We start from the raw sequence: 25,203 nt of genomic DNA on the forward strand, positions 1-25,203 counted from the left end.
GGGGGCTCTGGCTCCTTCAAAACAGCATGCGACTCTCAGCCCTGCGTTTGGCTTCGCGTCACCTGTTTGAGCGCGGGTAAGAGCACAGAACAGGTTTAGAACGTTTCCTATGCTTTGCCTTCAAAGAGTTTTCCTTCGAAGCACTTTTCTTTCAAGGAGTTCTCACAGAATACTTTCAAGGTTTTACTTTAGAAAGCCGAAACACAAAATTTCTAGCACTGTTGCCTACGTATTGGTTCAAAGCTCCAAACAAATACCTCCCTGCATGAGGAAAGCTGCGGTCCCAATGGCAGTTGTCAAGGACAGACAAGGAGGGGACAACACTACCAACAGCAGCACCACAGTGCACACGCGGACTGATGCTCAGCGCCTGTAACAGGGGCTCCGAATTCCAACTGATTCACTCCCAGGCATAGCGCTCTCTTCAGATTGACTACAACATCTGTCAGAGAGCTGGTGGACACTGAGCACTTTGATATCAAAATAAAGGAGGCAGGAAAGCTTTGGGTGCCACTGTTCTGCCCTTCATCTTCTCCTGTTAAGAAGGAAAATACTGTTCTGCAGCTTGCACCAAGCACAGTGTCACACCTCTCTGGTGACAATGTTGAGCTCCCTCATCATGTGTAGCAGAGATATGTCCCCAGAATGGGTCCATCCAACAGGAGCAGCCATGTTATCGCCGCACCAGCCCAGTGTGGTGTGCAATCAGCACAAACTTTGTGATGAAAACACGCCTAGCGTTTCCTGGTGAGCTTTGAGACAGTGGTGCAGACCCATAACATTAAGGAATAATAATAATACAGCAGTAATATCACACTAAGTCATTTCCTAGAACAAACCAGTCCGCAGCAGGGATGGATCCTCAGGCGGGGATTTGCTCTTGGAGGAGCTCATATGCAGAAGACAAAGTTTGTTATTGTTACTGCATCCCGCCAGAACCCTGGTAATCCACCATAGCACAAAGCACAACTCAAGGCCAAGCTGCCCTCATTACTCTTGTATAACCCCTCTAAAAAAAGTGAAAACAATACATCAGTGGAATTGCCAAAGCAGGAAGATGGATTTCAGCTGGCAGAGGTTTGATAACACAGTTGCTAACACAGCGTAACTCTGTTTGGGTACATCCATGTAACGGCATGTGGGGTGCTGTGGAGGAATGGAAAGGGACTGATGTCTTTGTTGGTGCACCAGAAGGAGACGAGTAAGGAACTACTCTCAAACAGCAAGGATTCATCTATTCAGCCATTGGTCTTTTTTCCCCCACTCCCTATTTTCCTCCCTCTGCTGCTTTTTCTCCCACAGGAGTCAGAAAAACAGCATCAGCCATGAGAAGCAAGAGCGGCTTCCCAGCAGTAGGGACAGGCATCTTAGCTGTGGGGAAACTACATGAGCCTAACTAACCTTGCAGTTTAACCTTGTATCTTGAAGTATGTAAATATGTATTAGGATGGAAGAAATACATCACCGAATGCAGCATATGAATAGAAATATTGCATTATTGAAAACAAAATAGGCATTCAAAGCCGCCTTTGCAACAGTAAGAGAAGCCCATCAGCGCTGACTTGCTCTTTTGCTTGTCTGGTTACAGTGCTGCAGTGGTTCATGGCATTCCCTATAACTGTGTAGTTCCGTCTGGTCCCCCAGCAGGAAGGAGTTGCATTCCTCATTTTCCTTCCCTGACTCGCACAGAGGTTTGGCCAGGATGAAGAACTGTGGCCGAGGTGCTCCTGTAACACCAGTGCCATCTTCCAGTGTTGAGCTCTCCCTTTAGACACACAGCATCCCCAAACACACAGCCCAGCAGCTCCAGGCTCTGGCGCAGGGGTTCCTTGTGGCCTGGAGAGGCACAGGAAGGACGGCAGCACCCAGCAGCACCTCCTCTGCTTGGGGCAGAGCACAGCACCCCAACCCAGCTGTACTTATGTTCGTCAGTGGAATTATGTCAGATAGCCACCTCATGTGCATTACCTCACTGGTGAGAAATGAGAGTGTCTAAAACTAAGAGATGCTAGTGAAATTCAGAACAGGAAAATCACAGCAAGGATCAGTTAAAATGCAAGATAGGTGCATCTTCTTTTCCCTCCTCTGTTGTAATAACTACCCGCAGGGGCAGACAAAATGCCATTGTCACCCGCTATGTTTACACTTCAGATGCCGTCAAACCCACGGGTGCAGCAGGGAACAGCGTGCACTCAGCTGTGACACTGGGTGATGCTGAATCCTCTGCCGCATCGTTGATCACACGGTCCCCAGGCCCTGCAGCAGCCTGGGAGCAGCAGACAAGGTGCTGAGGGCTCACAGCCTTGCTGCTGGCATGGGCTGCCCTTGGTGCTACTAGGTATGAACCACTCTGGTTGTTTCAGGGCATGCTTCTGGCCATTGCAGCTAAAAAAGGAACATGCCCCAATCTGCATTTGTTCAGAAAAACAGCTGAGAAGAACACTACTTCAGAACAGGTTTTCATTTTCCCAAGATTTTCTGTAGCAATCTCAGGGTTCTTACAATTTAATTTACTTAAATACACTGCCTTGGGGAAAAACAAAACAAAACAAAACAAAAACAAAACAAAAACAAACCACCTGAAAACCACCATGCCCAAAACTCTACAATACTTCTTCCATGGCTGTTACTAAAACCATAAAGTCATTGACTTCCAGAGTCATAAAAATGGGATTTATTGTACATTTCCTGCTCCAGCCTGGGTCTTGTTACAGCTCCCTCAGGTAGACGAAGCACAGGGGGACCATTAACTTATGTTAATAATCTCTGTGTGGATGGCTTGGAAGTGGAAAGGAAGAAGAAAAGGTTCTTTTAAGGCAGTCTCTTTCAGACTTGTAATTTTTCAGGCTGTTTTTGTGAGACAGCTCATTGTTAACTATCCCGTGCCCTCAGGACATGCAGGCATACTAGAGACAAATTTTTCACATTTGCTTGCATTACCTGTCTTGTTGAAATCTCTGCATAAAGCTGCTGCTCTGTGCTCTGTGTTACCGGTACAATTAATAGCACAGGTAGGGAAATATGCTGGTTCATCTGCAAACGCCTAGAAGCACAATCTGACACACATTTCAAAGACAAAATGATGCCAACCGCAGCTTTAGTTAATACCATTGAAGACGCTCAGCCTACAGACATACAAGCATTATGTATAAACAAATGTGTGCATCTGCCTCGGATGTCTCATTCTGCAGGGTGAACCTGTTTGCTGCTTGGACCTCTCCCAGCTTGTGTGGCTGTGCAGGGGCTCACGGCTCCTTGCTGATGGAGTTTCCTTCACGCAGTGCTCACTTCCCAGTGGAATGCTGGAAGTTGCACTTGCTTTGTTGCAGAACGCTGCAGCCAGGTGCACTGCAAGCAGTATGCCCGACACAGCATCCAACAACTTTGTGACTATAAGTGTAGGAAAATAAGCCAAAAGGTTCTTAAAACTAGGAAATGTCACAAAAACCTATTTTTCAGAGGCATCAGAACTGAGGTTAACAGGACCTTTGTCCCCAGTTCCACAAACATGCCCCTCAGACAACAGCACCGTGGACTACTACATTTGCCTAAATAACTGCAGAATCAATTTGCATTGCAGAAAACACTAACAGCAAAAGGAGCTGAGCTGAACACACACCCAAAGCACAGCTGGTTGGGCTGCTCTTGGGCTCATAAACTGAACATTAGGAAAGTTTCTTCCTCTTTTTTTTTTTTTTTCTTCAAATTTCTGCTCAAGTACTTAAGCATATGAGGTAGCCTCCATGGTAGCATTATGTACAGATGTGCAACTTCTATATCCGTTTATCTCATTGTTCTAATTCAACAAATGGCTGCGTGCTATTACAATGAACGTGCTGATAATGAAAAACGCATCCTTTCCTCCCACTGCGGCCATACTCAGGACACAAGAAACTTAACCCTTTTGGAGCTACAACCACCTCCAGATGGAGCAGTTAAGGCAGAAATTGCAAAGCTCTATAATACCGTGTACATTTTGCAGCATTTCTATTCTGGCCTCTGTAGAAATAACCTGAGCTGCCTCACTTCAGTGCCATAACCACTCAGAATTTAATTTTGTTAAATTCACTGTTGGGGATTTATAGCCTCCCTGGTTGCACTGCCTGAGCCTGCCCCTGCTCACACAGATTTATGAGCTGTGTGCAGCAGCAGTAAGTACCAAATCACACCCACACCTAAAAATAAACCCTGCAAACACAGCTCAGCTGTATGGGGACAGCCCGGTGCTGCCAGGTGCTGAACGTGGGCTCATCTCTGATTTCAGGGGGAGCTGATTGGGTTGGATGTGCTCTGGGATCAAGTGTTTCCTACATATAGCAGCCCAAAGACCATTTGTGTTTTACTCATGTTTTTAGCAGCTACCAGTGGGATCACGAAGGGCTGTGATGAAGCCTCAGCAGTTTTAGGAAAAGAAACTGTGCTTTTCCCAAAAGCTTTCACCAACACAAGTTTGGGAACTTTGTGAGATTCTGATCATCCTTCTTAATCCCACAACCACGAGGGAGTTACACCTGGGAAGTTTGTGGAGCTTCTAGTTCCCTGATAGCATTCAGCTGAACATAAAAATGGGGAAACAATGGGATGACAGCGTTGATAACTGAAACATTTTAAAGCTGCTTTACGTGTCCGCTTAGTGAGCTTCCGTAACAGAAATCTCCCAACAAGCATTTTTCTCAGGCTGTTTGTCGCACATTTATAGGCTGCTCCTACAAGAATGCCGCTTTTTCTCTCCCAGAAGCCACAAGTTTACCAAAATTGAAAACACCAATCCTTTTTTAGCATACATGCAAATATTTGGCATTTGAAAAGGACAGGGATAAATTTGATGAAGGTTTTGTGACTTAGAAAAGCCTTGCATGCTTTATCTGCTCACTGGGGGCCAATTACGTCTACGATGACTGTTAGCAGGGCTGTAAGGCACACGCTGGAATCATTAGAATACAAGTTTAGAAAAACATATTTTCCAGTATCACAGGGTTCTTTATTGGTAGTCTTCTGTCAGCAGAAGACAGCAGTGGTTTTGTCTGCTTTGCATCTCAGCTCCAGTGCTACTGGAGGCTAACTGTCCCCTCACCGCCCCATCCCAGTTGGCTCAGACAGACAGTATGGTGGGTTTACAATGCTCCCAGGAGATTATCACTGCCTTTATTTCATTTTATCCCCTTTTACGGGCTCACCAAACGCTTACTGGCTCATAGACGTAGAAGCTGAGGTCCAGGTACCTCAATGTTATGCCAGAGGCTCCATCTGCACTCTTCCCTGTCTTCACACCTAGCCGCAAAATAACAAGATCTCTATGCAGCTTCGTCGCTGCTTGGATCTTCTGCATCACTGGGATTTTGAGAAGCTCTGAGGTAATGCTGACAGGAAACGATCCTTCCTGAAAGGCACCTGAGGCCTGGGCTATGCATCACCCAGCCACCACCACCCACAGAAGCGCACCATGCCCACCTCCAGCAGCTGGAGAGATACTTAAGATCTTGGGAACTCTGACTCCTCGCCTTGCCAGTGATGAGCCAACAAACCAGTATTACAGGATAAAATCCAAACACATTCCAGTGATCATTATGGTCTCCCTCTGAACTTCTATCAGATAACAGTTCATAAATACCATCTCAGCATTCAAACAAAAAATCCAAGAGAATAGTAGTGCAATTATTCTCCTAATGAAGTCATTTTTAAAGCAAGTGTCACAGGCTCAGTCCATTCTAAAAGCTGCTGCTTTGTCTTCTCAAGGGCTTTGCTATCCAAGACAATAAACCCTTTTGCTTACCTGATCTCAGTGTAGCACCGTTGCTAAACACTCCTGCTATTTTCCACTTTGAAGACTTAAATGGAACTAACAGCACTGAGTCTTTATGGCTCCACTGTAACAGACAGAAATGTTCCCATCCAGTTTTGCTGACCTGGTCTTTACAATACATCATACAAAGACGTCTCAACATTTTACATGTAATTTACAAATGATTCTATACCTGCACAAATTCGCTGCTTTGCCTGTGGAGTGGAACACAGATGTCTCTGTGAAAGTTTTAAATCCAGTTGTGGGGGCTGATACAATCTGGAATTAATTCTTAATAAGTCTCAGATGCAGAACTCGGTTATGAAATGGACTCGATTCCCAACTGCCCCCAACACAGCTTTCATTTCCCATTCTACCTCCCTCTCCACAACATAAGATACATTCACAGTGCATCCTAAGTTTCATTTGTTCCTCTTCGTGGCTGCCCACACAATGTTATTGTTGTGTCCCTGCTACTAAAGAGATTATTATTTAATGTTTATTTATAAATAACAGAGCTCTCTGCGTATCTGCCCATGAAGTTAACTTAAATTTAGCGGAACACAAAGGCCCTACAGCGACTGCATTAGAGAGAAGGGCAAGGAGGGAAAAGCACGGAAGTTTGCTGCCTTCATCTTCAGGTCACAACATCCAGTGACCACCACCGATGTACTAAACTATGCTGCTAATAGGCCATGAACTGGATTTACTAGCATTAGGCTTTTAAATGGATTTGGAAGTCTTATCTTTACTCACATGTCAGTACACTTTTTTATTCAACTGCAGTACAATTTTAACTCAATTAATTCAACAGAAGGAAATACACAAATCCTCCTGCTGCATGCTAGGCTCAACATATGCTTTTGATTTGGAATTTAATACAGGCATTTCCAATTAATAAGTTGTGTAAGACGCGCTGACACCATACCCATTCAATGGGTCACTTTAACCTAGTATCACTAGGAACAACGTGACTAATAGCTAATTAGGTATGGGTTTGGACATAGGCCTGGATGCTGGTGGTGCATTTTGTTATGCATCAGTACAAATGTTTACAGACGATAGAACATGACAAAAAATAGCAAAAGCTCTGAGGGAGCGTTCATGTTCTACCAAAAAACATTTGTCATCTCCAGGGAAGACTTAGTAATTATAAAAAAAAAAGATTCCAAATTTTACTTAGAGAAAAAAATAGGCAGAACTTAAGTATTCCTGAAAATCACTTATTTGACAATCCTGAAAATAGCTGCTCTGATCCGTAAAACCAACCAAACATGGGAAGCTGCCAGTTCAGCTACCTTACTTGGCACAGGCCACATCTGTGGTTCAAGATTCACCAAAAGCACCAAAATGGAAAATGTTCCACTATCTTCTTTCAGTTCCTAATTTACCAGCCACGTTTAGTAACGAATACATCTACAATATTTTCTATAGGATCCAAAACACACTATGGAGTTAAAATCTGAAGCATTTATTTTAAATAAAGAAATAAGCCTCATGTTGAGTTTGGTTCAGCTAAACAGATTCACTGACAAATGTTTCAGCATTAGTTTGGCTATAACTGTACTTAGAGAACTTGTAGTAGCTCCTGGTAAGTCACCGAGTGCTCACCCTTCAGTACGAGTCTGTGCTGAATCCGATGGACCAGGGAAACTTTTGGCAAAAACAGAGTTCAGCAGCAAGGGCTATTTATGTACTCGTGGTCAACAATTCTTGAATCTGGAATAAATCATTTATTAAGTCCCGTAACAAGTCCATGATGACCTGCCGAAGAAAGCTCCTATCTTTCCTCCAATCACTGACCTCATTTCTGAGGAGAAAGCCCTTCTCCAATGCATCAATGGATGAGATATGTTCTGAGTGTTAGTCTGATTACCAATTCCTTTTCCTTTCTAGAAAAGGAACCGCTAAAGACAAAGAGGTTTAACAGCAGTCATTTACTTTGATGATTTTTTTTTTTCCACCAAAAAGTAGTTTTCTACAGGGCAGTGACAGGACACTGTTCTTCCATACTCTGTCCTGCAGGAGAGCCCTCCCCCTACACAAATGACACATCTGATCCAAATGGGTTCTATATGGGACCAGCTCAGCTGTCCCTGCTTAATGCTCCAGGAATTAGAAGCACTTGTGCAAACGCCACCTAAGATGACTCAATATATACAGCATCAGCAATTAGCTTACAAAGCTGTGGAGGACATGGAGTTGCTGGCTGCAGAGGAAGCATTCCTTCTCTGACATCTTCCCCTGCAATCTTGGTTCAACAGACATATTACTGTTTGTGTGCATGGACACTGGTTACCTTGAGGGCTGTGGTTGATGTGCTCTGCCTTCAACAAGCAGGTTTTGTGCTGCCTCAGCTAAAACCAGGAAGAGCAATACAGTAAACAAAGCAGGAACAACCCCTGCCCCTAGAAGACAACAAACCTCTCACACCTCGCCAAAACTCAAAATGCTCATGGCTGAGTCTAAATCTCTCTTCCCAAATTTCCTCTGGCTTTGGTTTGGTTCTAAGCTTGCTCTAAGTCCTTGCAGGAAGGATACCCAGAGACACCTCAGGCATCTAACTATCCGGAGTGGTTTCTTTGCAGAGATGCTGCCCTTGTTACCTTTTGTCAGAGATTACCCATTTTCTAGGATTAGTTCAGTAATACCTCACACTGTGGAAAGCTGACAGGGATCATGATAAATGACCAAACACAATTCCTTTGAACTTGCAAAGATGAAAGACGAAAAAGGTTATTTCCTAAACCACAAATAACTTGAATTTTCACAAGTCAATCTTGAAAGGCATTTTTTTCACAAAAGGCTAAATTACAATCAAAGCCTTAATTAGGAGTAAGATATCTGAATATCTCTGCTTTCAAATAATACAGAATTACACTCTCACATGTGACCTGACTTCTTCATGAACAAACTTACGTGTTATGTTACTAAACTATCAGTTTAAGAACAGTTCCATAGTTCTAACATAAAAAGCATCATTAGGAGAAACACAGATGTACTGCCTTACTTCCTTAGGACAATTTTATTCCAGCACATTTTTTCCCTCTGGACACAGGAAGCTGTTGTAAATGAGCACAAAACAGCTCTTTCATAATAAATAAAGTTACCAGCGTGCACAGAAGCTGCTTCGAGAACAAGAGCTTCATACAATGTCCAGAGCTGTGTTGCTGCGCATCACATCGCTTTCCACGCTGCGGGTTACAGAGCACAACCATCTGGTCAGCTTTCAGGCAAAGTGAGCCAACGCTCTCCTGCATGCCAGTGTGCACTATTGATAAAAGAAGGCTCATTACACATCGGTCTCAGTGATGTCTGATGTTACAGTTTTAGCAACACACTCCTGTTCTATGGTTGTTTCAAGTTTTACATTTTAACTTCTCCCTACTGGTGTAACTGGCACCACTCTGCACCATGCAAATGCTTTTCTCCTTTTATTATCACAAAGTAAGATTTAAAGGCTAATGGCACTAAGCTGACACTTTTTACACTGGCTTTAATTCTTTCTTCCACTTTTTACAAGAATCACTGTCACAGAAGCCAAAAGGTGAAGGATGGAAAGAAATCTTCACATAAAAGCTCTAAGGATTGATATTTAATGAACTCTGAGATGTAAATCAATGCACCACAGCACAGCTTAAACTTAAAATACTAGGATAACATTTATATTAAAAATAATTCACCTACAGATAGTACAGTCTAGTGTTTATTGTATGTTATGGAAGGTACACTTGAATTTCAAAAATTTAAAACATATAAAAAGTGGTTAAGGGCTAACATTTTATCAACATGTGATAAATGTGTAAAGAATGTTTATTATACAGCAGGGTACAATGGTAGTGTTAATGCCAACAGGGCACCACAGAAGTTAGTTTAAAAAAAATTTCCACTATGCTTTATACAAAACAACACCACTTGCTGTTGTTCAAGAGTATCGGGAGAGGATCGCCGTCTGAAGGGTAACATTTTTAATGTTAGATAGTGTCATAGTACATAGATCGGTGAATGTTTCAAAATAAAACTAGAAATGCTGTAGTTACTTCACAGAAATGCACATCCAATATTTGTTTTCAATAAGAACAATAGGTACAAGATTATAACTCTCCCTATATGAAATAATTTACACACAGATGAAAGCTACACTATCTAAAATAATCACTAAATACATTTTTCTTCTGGGAAATAAACAAGCAATTTCTGTTTTGCATGATCAATATCAAAAACATATAGCAGAAGTAGTATATTTTTTTAAACGTAACTGATGCTCTAAAAATTAAAAAAAAAAGGAAGAAAGGAGAAAAAAGATTTTCCATGAATGTGCAACCTAAAATCAACCAAGCTGATACTGTAGTACAACCATATTAAGAAACCACTGATCAGAAATACAACTTTATGGAAAATGTTTATAATCCACAAAACTGTTCATCAGGCCATAAAGTAAAATAGCTCCACAGTTTACAGGTAAAACTGAGGCCACATAGATGCGTGCTATGTCTTATCTCCAGGAAGTAGATACTTAGGCAGAGGATGTGACGCTTTGTTTGTAGACAGCATGGTACGCGTTTCTCAGCAAGACGTAAGGGAAACAAGACTCCAGGAGATCCATCGTCAGGAACGGAGACTCCTGCACAATCTAACAAATACCAGAAACGTAAGGTTTTGCACAACACCTTCTACTGGTTGTTGTTCATACCCCATCCTGTATCTCTGTCTGGTAGGTATCTCTGGTCTGCACTTCACCACCACCACCACCATTTTTCATGGCAAAAAGAAATATTACAAGGTAGGGGATTGACAGGAAGGAAAAAATTACTATAAATTCAGTGCCTCTCAAAATTAGCGACATAGCTTCCATACATCTATGTATAAAATCATACAGCATTCCTTCCACTTTCCAAACAGATACTGTAGTAAAAGAAAAACATCTGAGCAAAGAGGATCTCCTCTCACACATTCTGAGCAGCACTTCTATGGTGTCAAATTTTGTTTTAATATTGTTCAATCAACAATGCACATTGTCTGAACAATATGATACCATGTACAATGGCAACAAGTGACAATGTGTTGGTGCTGGGGGAATAAAAAAAATAAATTACTGACATTAGAGTACGAGTAAGATGACATCAAAAATTATTTCCGGTGGCTGATGAACTACAACATCAAAGGTGTGAAGAATGTGATGTCAATTTTATTCCTTTAGTTAGTTTACACCAATAAAACAGACAAAGCTTACCATGTCCAGAAGTAGGTAAACTGACTCTCTGTTCCTTGTAGTAGTTTTGTCCGTCTCCTGGCCGATCTTCAGTAGACTAGATGATGCAAGCTACGTAAAATGAATATTTCAAAGCAAAAAGAAAAAAATAAAAGCACAGATCAGCTTCTGCCATTTCACTACACAGCTGCTTCACAACAATAGCCTATCCAATAGTGACAGCACTGAACTAGCAACCACAAAGTGGCTAGCAACTATCAGCGCTGGGCTTTGCTCTCGGGGACACACTTCTGTTTACATCTAGCAGTGTTTAATAAGCAGTATGTGCTATTTTAGTTAAAAAACCATTTCACTTATTGTGAAGAACTTCTGCTCATCAAAACAGATAATCAAAGTAGGTAAGTTGACTGTAATCAAGTCTACTAAAGTCAATGAGAGAGCTCCCTCAGGATCAACATCTCACTTTCTTGGTCTTTCCCAGAATGCATATAAACTTACTGCATTACAATTTAAAGTTTTCATTGACTGATATTATACACATTTTGCTATAGAAGGAGAAGTTTCACTTCCAAAACTACATTTTTAATTGAAGAAGTGTCATCCTAACTGTAAATTTATTATGTTTTATTAGACTACGAGCAACCCTGTCTTACTAGTTTTAAGAGATATCCTAAAAAATAGATATCCTAGAAACTTACACATATACATAGATACACATGATGACAGAATACATTAAAATACTTAATGTGCAGATGAGTGTGCAGCCCATGTTTTCATACCTCACAGAAAGACAAAAAATCCAGCAACATCAACAATTCATCTGTCAGGTGTACAAACGTTTATGTACTCACATCAAGGAACAGCAATATGCCTAAGCCACATTTACCATAAAGGGATTTTAATGTAAAAAATTAACTTTAAAAACCTATCTCAGTATTCTTCTTGAAGCAATTTCTGCAAATTAATTTGTAATGTAAAATGAACGTGCATACTTCAAAAGAATCTTAGCACATACTCATTGGTACTAAATAACCTAGTGAGCTTTTTCCATCTGTAATTAGCTTTGACAGGAAAGCAGATCATCTCCAGCAGCACATTTTCTCCTCAGGAGATGTTTCCTTCCAGACTAACAGTAAGTGACAAATAAAAGGTGTCCTAAAAAAGACAGATTAACAAAATATCTGAACCATCAAGTCACAGTCTGCGCAGTAAAATCAGTGGTCTGAAATCAGTTCATAAACACTGCAAAAATGCAAATCTCATACCAAAAGTGTTTTTGTCACATGAAACTATACTGGTTTCCTTCACTTGTCAAACGCATGCAACTTGACGCAACCATCTCTCTTTCATCTCTTATAGCCAGCAGTTGCATTAGACAAGGTCAACTGCTAAAGGTTTTCTCAGTTTAACAAAACACAATGAGCTTCCAGAAGGGAAAGAGCCTTTGAGGGAAAAAAAAAAAAAAAAAAAAAAAAATGCTTCTGTGGACTTTTCCTTACAGAAAGTGACCATTACCCAACCCTTGTAACTGAGGAATGGAAGAAGCAGGGTGTGTGTGTGCGCGTGTGTGTGTGTATGCATGCTTCTCTTCATGTCACAGATAAGCATCAAAAAAGAAGAGTCACTCAAATCAGTATCCTTTTAAGAAAAAAATGAAGTCACCATTTTAACCTTTAGTTTCCCTTTAAGTAGTGGGTAATCAAGAGCCATTTAAGAAATTCTATTTCTACTTCAGAAGCATGCCAAAATGAATTTAAAACAAATCTCCAGCACTTAAAGGCTTCTGACTTCTTTTGAAGCATCAGTAGGGAATCCAGAAGCTCTGATCTTCAGCCTACTCTAAAGCATAAAAAAAAAAAAGTATCTTCCCAAATATCCCTGTACCGTGCAGCTATCAGACAGCTCCTGTGTAAGGAGGGCAGACATGTCAAAAGAACAACTCAAGAAGCCACTCCAAAGGTACCTTCCCTGAAAAGGTAAAATCTTTTAAAAGAGTCCAATATATCAAAGGAAAAGTTTGCTAGACAGAATCAGGACTTATGCATTACATGTCTTTTTCCAGTCACGGGCTGTACAAGAGATGATATGTGCTAAAATACTAATTAATACGCAAAGGATTATACTGAAAAAAAAGATGCTTGTAGTGATTTGCTGCTACAACTAAACAACTATTACTGGATATCTATGTACATACTTTATTAACAACATGCATTTTTATTTTATTACATCACAAATTAAAAAGTTTCAACTTCTACCTGAATTTGGAAATGCTTCCTGAAGTGAATAGATTTTATTCATCTTAAGATATAAATTTAAACCTAGCACTAGACTTCAGAATGTAATGCGTAAATCTGTAAATTGGGTCTGCATTGCACAATAATCTGAGTTTCTCGGCAATCTGTAACTACATGAATACAAGTAACATTGCAGGAGGAAGTACTACTACTACTGGAATACGCGTATGTTTATCACTATTCATCCACAGTATCTATATCTTTAAATTATGTCCTTGTGATTAAGATAACTCATGGCTGATTACTGCAGTGAAGATAACACTTGCAATCACAAACATTAACATTTTAATGACAGCAGCATGTAAGTGGAACTATGTATTGAATGGAATGAGGGGCACTAGGGGGTGAGTCGCCCTCTTTTTAGTGAAGCTAGTTTTAGAAATTAAATCATACATACAGCCAAAAATTCTTTTAGACGGTCTTCGATGCTTCCCTTGTGAATGGTAAATAAAGCTGCAGCAATCTGGTTGATAGCTTTTGCCAAGCAATGAATGTTGTTGCAATGCCCTAAACAAAAACATATACAAATTACCTCAGCACTGTGTTTGAAAATGATAATGTATTGGAAAATATTACCGAAGAGTAAGCAGACTCATCACAACAAAAGAGCAAGTTTCACCATCTCACACAACAGCAGCGAAGTGCTCTTTCACACGGAACTTGGTATCACGAGAGCAACCAGAAGTACAGATCTCCCTCCAAATGCTGTACTTTACTATAAAATTTGACAGTATCATCACCTGACTAGATGAAACGTTCTGTACAAAAAAAGACTTCACTGGGCTAACTGGCTGTTTTCCTCCCCTTTTTGTACATGAACAGGTCAGCAGGCTTAGATGGTATTCCCCCAAGAGATCTGTAGGGCCTCAAGAATAAAAGTGGTGAATTACTGACAGCTGTATGTAACCATCTTGCCAAGATTCACTTACTTCTTTTGGCAACTTAGTCAAGTCTATCACATTAGAACAAAATTAATAGAGACCTAAACAAATACCTTGGGAAACTGCTAAACTGTGAAAAGGAAGAGTTCTTTGAAGAAGTTAACAAGTACGGATATTTGCAAACAATGCTGACAGGTTACTCTAAGCAACACATCTTCTGACCATGGCTGATAACTGAGCTCATTTTTTTCATTACAAGATGATGCCTGAACAGTGAGGTCAGCTAGACTCCATCACTTCATGTGAGAAAAAATAATTTTCCCCCTCCCATGTACACATCATTGTACTCATTTACAATGGTTTTCACTTGGCACTTTATGTACAGCTTACTCAGTGTCACAGTATCTATCTGCAGCTCGTCATGTCTTCAGAACTTCATAGAATAGGAACACTCCAGAACTCCATACAATATCAACTCTGTCATCTTGTCCTTCACCACTTTTCCAGATGCCTATGAATATACTGACCAGTAGGTCCCAGCAAAGACCCACATCAATCTCCACCAGCAGGTCCTCTTACCCCAGCCAGTCAAGAGCTGCTACTTCTACTCTCTTTTTTTTTTTTAATTAAATACTGCTGCATAAATATTCCAAAAGGGAATAAATAGATAGCTGCTTCCATTCAGCATCAGTCAAGAACGTCTGCTCTGCTTAAAGCTGCCCAGTCTAATTTATGTTTGTTTCTCAAGTGACTTGAATTCTCTGTCAAAGAGACTGTACAAAAAGACTCAGCAAGGGGGATTCAACTGAGAAACTGCAGCCTTCCAACGTGTGGCAGGTTTCATGTTTTCAGGAAAGGCCATGTCTCTAGTAGCCTGCTATTCTAGTCTAGTCCCTAGACACAAACTAGCACTCTGTTCTGGAATCTAAGTTCAGATTTCTTAATGGGAACAAAAATCAAACAAAAAGAAAGCTCTGTTAGAGTCCGAGCCTGTATCTGAAACTAGTGGAAGAAACTGCCTTGATCTCGAAGAAGGCAGAGAGAAAGCAGACATTGCTGAAGCTGTCCAAAAACTGTCTGTGTTTGGGACGAATCTCTTGCCAGATTAGAAAGCTGAAACTCCTTCAAAACTGTGACCTGTTGATGGTAAAATTCAGGATTTAGCCAGGGAATTTACTTCACAAAAAGCAGCATTTATTAAGTTCTCATTCCGGAAATAGTGTCTATATTAAGTGCCTAAAGTCAGATGTTCTACAATAAGGGGCAGAACAGAAAAAAAATAATATGCAACTAAGGCAGAACTGACAAGGTCTACTCTGTTATTTTTGTAGAGTCAACATATTTTATATATTCCTTCTGCCAGACTATTTTCCTCTTAATAAAAAAGAGTCCACACAGTAAAAAATTACATAATTCAGAGCACATCTCATAAAATCACTAGCAACTCCTAATATGGGCTTATTTGAGTTCTAGATATAATTTCCCTCCAGTCAGTTTTACGAGATCTTATTAACTTAAGAAACCATTTATGAAAGAGGCTTTGCCTGACTTCAGGTTAAGAGTTACCGAATTCAAATGATAGAAACTGGAATATTTCAGCTGCATCATATAAAACAGACAGAAGGTAATCTTCATCTATTATTTCAGACTGCCAGAAGCCTGAGGACAAAGAGGATCCTTGGAAGAGAGGGGAGGCTTGGGGAAGGCAAACAGCACGAGCTCCAACCTGCTGGAGAAAATATGCGAGCAGTAACATCTCACTTGCCTGACTCGGGTTCATAGGAAGAAGTTTTCAGAGGGATAGGCGTGTCTCATAGACATATATTATTAATTAATAATAAGCAAATATAATCACCATTAAAAACCTTTAGTACAGTCCCTCTGGCAAGTAGTATACATTTTGAGACCACAGTAGATAAGAGGCTACTGATGGAAAAGTCGGTATCAGTTGACTTCTTTTCATGAAACTACAAAAATAAATATTTAAAAGACACGGTCTTGAACACATATAAGCAAGTTCATTTGGATGACATTCAGAGAATCAGCCTAACTGCCCTCTAACAAGCAAGTGTCTCTGCCTGTCCCTGTCAATCATTTCATAGTCCTTCATACTCTTCACTTACTTTGAAGTTTTTCATTCAGCCATCATGACTGAAAAAACAGGGCGGCAAAAATGCTAGGAGCGTAGATAACACAAAACAACCCTGTGGGATACAAATTGTTCTCACTGCTCATCAGAACAAGCTGTTAGGCTCAAATACTTGACCTTCCAAATCAATATTCAAGTTCTACTCATTACATTAAAGATTTATCCAACTTTTTCACAACGGGCAAAGGGCTACACAATCTGTTTACAATTAAAGCAGAGTTAACAAACCCTCCATCTTTTAAAATTGAAGATGTTTCCCTATCAAGAAAGATAATTCAAACATGTAAGTACAAAACTATTAACCTCATTTAAAACAGCAATCTTGGGAAGGGAAGATTTTTGGGGAAAAAAAAAGGATTTGCATACCACACACTAAATGATATAGAAGGCTATCAGAATTTTTGGTCTTTTCCTGGTACTTTAAATGTTCAGAAGTCACATTAGACACTGTGCAAGTTAAATTTGACCTGATAAAAATAAAGCAACTTAGAAAAAAGAAAAAAACTCCCACTATAGCTGGTAAATGCATGCAGAATAAACAGTCCTTTATGCAAGCCACTCTAAACAACATAATGGAAACAGCTTGAACAGCTGAAAGGTGACTCTTGTATGTATTGGAACAGTTTTCTCAGTCATTCTTTTTCAACTTAATTTTGTCTGAAAGAACCTTTTTTTTGGTGGATTACATGCAAAGAATTTCCTTGAGGCAAAGTACTCTTAAGCTGATCTATTCTGTAGGCTACACTTCTCTTCACAGCTCATACCTTCCAAATTCCATCTTCAGAAGTTTATGTTTAGTAATATGAATAGCACATTAAATACAGAAAAGCTACTATGTATGAGTAGCACAAAGGCTAACAAAACCACTGCTAAAACATTTATACACTAATTAATTAACACAGAATATGTGCCCTACCGATTTCACACAGTAGTATGAGATTGCCCCCTACAGCAAATGAATGGCTCCCAAAATCTCAAGCAAAAGACTCCTCCATAGTAAGTCATCTCAAAACAAGAGTTAAGTAAATGCTTTACAAATTAATTCTCAGAAAGCCTTTTCTGGACCTTTTCTGGATTTTTAACTTTCGTTCACTACGAAATAGAAATAAATATTCACAGCAGAAGTATTCAAAAAACTCCCAGGACTATAATGAAGAAAGCATTCCGGGCAAACGTTTCGCTGGCATTTACCTTCAATGGCAGGGCTATACTGAGACATCACATTACTAGCCAAAGTTGGCAAGGAGACTGCCACGAAGACCATGAGAAGGCAAGCAATTTTGTATTCTTCTTCTGGACTAATGTTTTCTGAAAACAAAAATAATAAGCTCTTTAACACCAGATCATAGCCAATCATGAAAACATACAGAAATTCCCTGCCCTGTTCACGCAGCTTAAACACTTCACAGATGCACCTCAATGAAAACTATCTATTTAAAATGCCATTGCAGATACTAGCTGTCTTTCTAATACACAACTATATATATTGCACATACAATACATATAAACAAATACACATTGTATTTTACGTATACAAATATATTGTGCTCGACACATTTAAGTTTTAATACTAAACTACCTCTTGAAATTATCTGTATTTTCTCCTGCCAAATAGCTAGTATTAAAGCAAGAAAAAAAAAACATGTTAACATTTACAACAGTTACAATGTGATTATAACCGTAACTATCTGTTACACACAGGGAAAAAAAAGCAATAAAATGCTCAGTAAGGAATCACAGAATAGATTGGGTTGGAAGAGACCTCAAGGATCATCAAGTTCCAATCGCCCTGCCGCAGGCAGGGCTGCCAGCTACTAGATCAAGTACTAGGTCAGGTTGCCAAGGGCCCCATCCAGCCTGGCCTTGAACACCTCCAGGGATGGGAAGACCAAAGACTGTCAAAAAGCCCTTAATCTTAATTCATGCCTTCAAAACCGCCAGAGTAAACAAAACTGAAAAGCTTCAACAGTGGTGCATTAAAGTGATAGGAAGTCCTATACATCTGAGGACATCAATATGTTTGGTTTACATGTTTCCCCTGGTAAGCTGCATGTTAGCACCTGCATTACAAATCAGTAACAGTGTTGTGAAATTCATCAAACGCGTTCAGCCGGCACTTCAGCTTCTAACACCTACTTTCATTACACAGATTTGTCACGTATCCTTGCAACAGAACTGATTCCCATCCACAGCTGTTCACAACAGAGCCCTACTTTCAGTGTCCTTAAATTACAGCAGTTTTTAAACCATTAGCCATTAAACTCCTTCAGCATCTATCCATTATCCTTTTCTAGGTCAAGAAAATAATTTATACATAGTTGAAAACATTCTCAAGAAGCAGTGTATTCTAGGCAGTCTGCACAAAGCATTTATGTTCTTCAGGCAGTTTATGAAGTTCAAAGGAATACAAAGGACCCAAGATACATAAGCCTTCTCCTAGCTCTTAAAACATACCCATGCCTTGGGGCGCTTAGTTTTTCGCTCCTCCTATAATATTCTTTTCACTTACATTTTTAAAATTGTAACTTCTTACCTGATTTTTGGGAGGACAGTGCTACAACCAAGGCAGGATCAATCTCGCAAGGCAATCCAGCAGCTGATGACAGTTCATATACATTCATTGCCACCTGAGGATCAGAAGACAGACAATTACAAGATACTTAAATCCTTTTGTGTAAACTTCATGAAGCACAGTTATGCTGACGTGTTTAAAATGCTTATATAAGTTTGAGGCATTAAGGGACTTTGAAGACTTGGCTAAAACTAGATAAAGAACTTCTAGATTTTACTGTTTTGTTCTGTTTTTTTCCCCACCTCTAACTTATTCTGAACAGATTGGTCAGTACTTTGTGTGCTCGATTATCATTTCTTTTTCTCAAGCCAAACAGAGCTTGTGTACTTTTCTACACGACCTCCAAAGCAAACATCCTGACTTTCAATTAGCCATTTCTGCTTCTCTTTTCTGTTAAACAAGAAAAAACTAACACATTGTCTCTACCAGAGACAACTAGCATCCACAAATACAGCACTTTTAGACGAAAGCCACAAGTCACAATCTAATGAAGTATTAAGAGTAAGGCAGACATCTTACAACATTCAAATTTGATACAGATTCTGCGTCCAGTGAGTTCAGATGCCAAGAATTACATTGTAAGTGATCCCAACACTTGGAGGAGCTAAGAATGCCTTTCAATCTAGCCCATTTTCAAGCCTGGCTCAGACTACATTTCACATTGTTGCCTATATAATCCTGTATTTCTTTATTTCCCTAATTTACACTTGGAACTAAGCACTTGAAGGTATAACTCAAGTGAATCTCTCCAAAAGTAGGTTTGTACCAAAGGACCCTGTGAAATGCTGATGATGTGTTTTACACACAACAGCTCTCATAAACTTCCACTGAGTTGGCCAGCTGCAGAAGGTGGTACTGTGCTTACTCAGGCGGTCCGGCTCAGCTACCTGAGAGGAAACTGATACAATAAGGATACTACTTTGTCTGCAGAGTGCTTTGCTGCCAGCAGACACACGATAGCTTGAGTACAGAGCTGCATTCAAAGAATTACAGAGATGGGAGCTAGTTCACAACAAATGAGTTAATTAATAACAGTGGATCAAGTGTAAGCCTGACTCTAATTGCCTGTATAGATATTGAAATACCTTAACACTAAAATAAAGGCAAAACAAATCTTTATTTTCTTCATTTTATCAGTCTTCCCAAATTTTAAGTTTTAGAGTTGCCAAAATATTTCGTATCAAGCATATGTTTCATTAACAAATTTAAAACTATTTTCTACAGCAAATTCAGTACACAGAATATTACTATGTTACTATATCCTAAAATATGCAATTTTCTAACCTGTTGTACAGAGACATGTAAGATCTGCACATAACAAGACTGGGGAGAAAGTTCAAACAAGGAACTGGTGTCTACAGGGCTTAATTGTTAGCAGGCTCCTAGCTCTGGCCACATCAACAAGCTGTTTTCAAGACAAAGCTCTGGCAAAGCTCCGGGGTAGTACATGCCAGACTTCCCAGTATTCCCAGAAGGCACTGCGGAGAGGACTACACAGGCTTGGCTCCTTCTGCACTCGCAGTCCTCCAACATTACCCTTGCAAGCTTGTACTGACTCTTAAATAAGACTACACATCACCAGCCCACACTACGAGACGCAAAATCTATGCTAAAACATCAGCACAGACTGCACCATAGCCCTTGTATTATTTCACACACTTTGAACTAGAAAAAAAAGTACACAAAATAGGTACATCTAAGAATCATGGGGGAAGTACAGAGGGCCCAGAAAAGGCCAGCAGTCAAACAGAATATAAAGTAGGGGCAACTAGCTGGTGCTATGTGGTGTATGATCTGGAGAACAATCCTCAGTATGGTTTAATTTAGCAGTAGACAGCTTTTCTGCCACTCAGTTATTCCTGGGACTGCAAATTATTCCAAGGACTCGCAAAACAGAAGAAGCAAGCACTACGCTCTGTCATATCTGCTGACACAAATGAGTTCAGTGATGTCTTAAAGGATCCATTTAGACGTTCAAGATGATCTAATATAATCAGCTTTAAAATGTCAATGGTAAAAGACTGCCCTCTAGGATTTATTACTGTTGCAGCCTTTATCCCATTCAATTTTTCAGCACCCCTTGATACTAGGGGTCATAAGCTGCCTAACTGAATAGATTAGGCACAAGCCAGCAGTGAACCCTCCTTCTCATCTTTTCTGCACACTGATTCTTCAAATTCAGTAATGAAATGTGATGCTCTGGTGATCAACCATTTTCTTTGCAACCGTAGGTGAGAATTTTTCTCTAGAAAGATAAAAGGCTTTTCCTGCTAAGAGTAAAGGCAACTTGCATCATTTTAATGTAATTATTTTAAGCCAGCATCATTAAAGTGTATTTTCCGTAACATTTCCACAGGGTTTCTGTGGTGGTATGAATTTCAGAGTTTCCTGGACCTCAAACATTTACAGTTTATCAGCATTAGAAGTTTCAGAAAGCATATGAAATTTCAGTACGTGTATTCACACTACCTCAGACAGTTTCAGACAGACTGCTAAACTCTGCTTTCTGAAATGATGAGTATCTTAGAGGGCTTGTAACTGTTCATGTAATATATTTTTTAGAAAGAAGGATTTTTTGTTATTATTATTTAACACATTCCAACAAACAACAGAACTTAAGTTTTTTGCAGCAAGAATCAATGGCAAAATAAAATCTTCAAGTTCAGGAATAACAACATACTCCAGCCCTCCAAAACCACACGCGGCTCAAGAACAGTTTTCAAAAAGTTGTTTCTACAGGTGAATCAAGAGCTATGCAATGTATAACCACTATACATTTTCTGAACCACCACAGTACCATTAAGAAACCTGCAAGCCTCCAGAGGCTCCAAGCTAGAACAAGAGATTAAAAAAACATTTAGGTTGCAGCTACTGCACATCTAGGGCCAGAAGCCACATGATGCACTGACAAGAGGTTCACTCTAATTCAGAAGCAAAGCATCTAATTCATGGCACTACCTCTTTTCAAACATGTCTAAGACGAGGTTTGAAAAAATTTTCTACAGGGTAAAAATCAGGCTTGTAGGTATTACATGCACAGAGCTCTGACCATGCACACAGTCCTTCAAACACTCAGTTACACAAGTTGCACTGCATGTACTAGGAAGAAAAGCAGCATTCTTTCCTTTAATTGCTTAGTCATATTTTAGCATTTGATAAACCTTGCTCTTAATTCTTTCCATGAAAGTTCTTAGATGTGAAAACAGGCAGCAAGAGAGTTGTGTGCTTCCATCAGTCTGTTTTTTCCATAACATAAGAAGGCTGCAGAAGTATCATTACTTAGCTCTCTGGAAAAAAAACACTGTTCTTTGGTTTCAATATTTTTCATACTGAGGATGAAAGTCTTGCCCCTTGCATATTTTCAGTAAGCTCCAAAAATGACTCTATCACCCTCTGGGCCTCACATTACCTTCATGTCAGTCTCTCTTGGAATGTGATCTTTGAAGTCCTCAATGGAACTTACAAGGAAAGGAATGTGGTAGGATAAGACCTAAAAGACAAAAACACGAAAGGAGGACAAAACATTCCCAAAGCTCTCAATCAGTTAGACACTACCATTACTTTACTGCATTTATTTTTTTGAATGAGTCATTTTATGCATATTAATTAGTTTATGGACTTCAGACATTAAAGCCCAATAAAATCAAGCTGTTGGTAAACAAACTGAAAGTAGGCTTTAAAACATACTAAATACTAAGAACACCAGGAGGCATGCTCAAACTACAAATGGATGGTTTTAACGCAATATTTCTCTAAACAGTACTCAAAATGTACTTTTTTTCTAGAACTTGCAATTCAAGGTTCAGTTATAACTATTTTAACCGCATGTCAGCTTTTTAAAAGCTGTTTCTCTAAATAGTGAGCTTTCAAATATCTTTTTATTCTATTAAATTTAGTGAAAATCATTCAGAAAATATTCAGTTATTTCTTACATCTCTAAGTGCTTCCTGTGCCAACGACCGGAAAGACAAGATTACACCGATAATCGTCATTCTCTTCAAAACACTGTCAACAGCTGAAGAGGAACAAGAACAGTAAACAAAAACCTATTCAGGTTTACAAGCTCAATTCAACAAAAATTATGAAATAAAAAATAAAACCAAGAAGAAAAAAATATCAAAATACTGCAAATAGCATGATACTGAAACACAGGCATTTAAGAGCCAAAATAAACATGCGCTTAAGCAGGTTTTTAAACGTGAGTTGATGATGAGAATTCCTGAAGACATTCCCTGTAAACCATTTGACAAATGAAGCCTGTTACACACAGATGACGGTATTCAATGCTAACCCTAGAGCTGTGTTTTCTTGAGGCCAAAATGTACCACTATATCTATAATTTATTAAAAATAAGTTCTATTGTAAAAATCCTTCCAAATAATGTAACAACTCACGGCAAAGGAATCAAAGATATGCGTCAAAAAAATTGTGCTTCCTATTTACATCTATGTACTCACCCAGATTATTGTTGTTACTAATGCGTATTATCAGCCCTTAAGAAAAAATGATGCTAAAAGCTCATCACATACCACCTATACTGAAATCTCATTTCGTCCGTAGCGGAGAAGACTAGAGTATTTTTGTAAGGTCCATCAGCTTATGAGTTCACACCCAGAAAAAGTAGCACACATTTCACACCCAGAAAAAGTAGCATACATCTCACCACTGTTTACTGTGAGGGTTGGTGAGGCTCTAGAACAGGATGCCTAGCGAGGTTGTGGATGCCCCCTCCCCGAAAGCATTCAGGGCCAGGCTGGATAGGGCTGTGAGCAACCTGGTTTAGTGGGAGGAGTCCCTGCCTAGAGCAGGGAGGTTGGAACTAGAATCTTAAAGGTCCTTTCCAACCCATATCATTCTATGACTCTATGATTCTGTCAACTTTATACAGAGACATTCATTTTCAAGGTGTTCTTTACAAAGATAAGGATAAAAACAATTCTACACCTTTAGTAAGGACCTTGCTAGTTACCCACATGATAATCTTTTGAAGAGTGCTGCCATCTGGTCTGGCTTGTCGAAGCTGGTCCTCATTTGAGTCAGAACTTCAACGTTCTCCACCACAAGTTTCTAAAGAGAGGCAAGGATTCAGGTCAGCTATCCATTCTGAGAGGTTAATAGAGTAAATGCATGATTTAGGATATTTCTCCCCACTTTCTCCCTCGTTTTCACTGAGAAGCAAGGAAAGAAATAAGCTATGAAAGATGCAGCAAACCAACTGCTTTCAAGAAATTGCAAATGTGCATGCACATAGCCAAAAAATGAATTTCTGTGCTGAAAGCCAAAAAGCAAGACAGATCATCAGTTTGCACTGAACTCAAGCTGGGCAATTTTAAACCAACTGATGTATCAGAATCTGGCAGATGTATGACATTTGAATTTAAATTCCTCAAAGTTCTTCAGAATGCAAGATTGAAGGCAATAGCCCACATTCTGTTATTGAGTCAAGCTTTTAGCTTCACAAAAATAACCAGCATATTGGTTTCAGATTTAAAAGAGACAGGCTGGGATACAGTTCAAACAGTTAACTGAGACAAATTTGTTCCCCCCCCTCATCTTAACTCCAGATACAAAACCAACACCTGGTCCGAGAAGCAAAAGCAAGCATGTTGAATCCTACTCTCAAATTCCCCATTCCTATTCTCTTGGTGCTTCTTTTCCACCAAACACAGATGTTTCTCAGTGCTCTACGCAAGGCCAACCGCATCTGAGCCAAGCAGATGAAGATTTTATTACTTTTTTCCTCCAAGTATGTGGTCATTTGCACGTGGATCTACCCTATGTTTTGCTTATCCTTAGCAGTATCAGAAAACAAATCTCTGAAACAATTTAAAGTTGTTTTTCTTAAAAACAAACAAACACAGAGCCATAGTACCAAACATGCTGATTTTAAGGAATTAGGATAATAATAAATGGACAAAGACAGAAGCAACCAAAAAACATCTGTCCAGTGGCCTTCTGTTTTACTTGAAATGTGACAGATGTCACCATACTTTGCCAGCAGTTATGCAATTTAACCTCAGAGTCACAGTCTTCTCACCTGGCAAGTCTCATTCAAAAACTCAACTGCTGGAATGGGCACAAAGCATCAACAGCCCCATCCACCTTAGTGTTGGTCACTTGGGTCAGGGTACCTGCATCCTCTTGTGGCATCTGGGAAAGCATGAGCAGCCCCTCTCCTTATGCTGCGTCTCTGAATAAAAGGCTTCACATCTTGGGTTTCACACGTCCTAAGCAACTCAGCAGCACTAACATTCACAATGTTTACATGAAGAACAAGATCTCTGAAGATGTAACCTGAGATGTACCAGAAAAC

At 39.7% G+C, this 25,203-nt stretch overlaps 1 protein-coding gene across 2 annotated transcripts in view; it reads right to left on the bottom strand.

Annotated features, from left to right (window-relative positions):
* Positions 9,363–25,203, bottom strand: part of NCKAP1 (NCK associated protein 1) — a 55,508-nt gene continuing 39,667 nt past the window's right edge. For both annotated transcript variants that reach the window (XM_021398646.1, XM_021398647.1), the window contains exons 24-31: positions 23,864–23,957; positions 22,823–22,905; positions 22,300–22,380; positions 18,852–18,945; positions 17,510–17,626; positions 13,686–13,795; positions 11,016–11,105; positions 9,363–10,415 (exon numbers count right to left, since the gene is read on the bottom strand). In XM_021398646.1, coding sequence (XP_021254321.1) covers positions 10,299–10,415; positions 11,016–11,105; positions 13,686–13,795; positions 17,510–17,626; positions 18,852–18,945; positions 22,300–22,380; positions 22,823–22,905; positions 23,864–23,957 — 786 coding nt within the window. In that variant the 3' untranslated portion in view covers positions 9,363–10,298. The remainder of the gene's footprint in view (positions 10,416–11,015; positions 11,106–13,685; positions 13,796–17,509; positions 17,627–18,851; positions 18,946–22,299; positions 22,381–22,822; positions 22,906–23,863; positions 23,958–25,203) is intronic.

Source organism: Numida meleagris, chromosome 5 (genome assembly GCF_002078875.1).
Source record: "Numida meleagris isolate 19003 breed g44 Domestic line chromosome 5, NumMel1.0, whole genome shotgun sequence".
In the NCBI taxonomy this organism is placed as follows: domain Eukaryota; kingdom Metazoa; phylum Chordata; class Aves; order Galliformes; family Numididae; genus Numida; species Numida meleagris.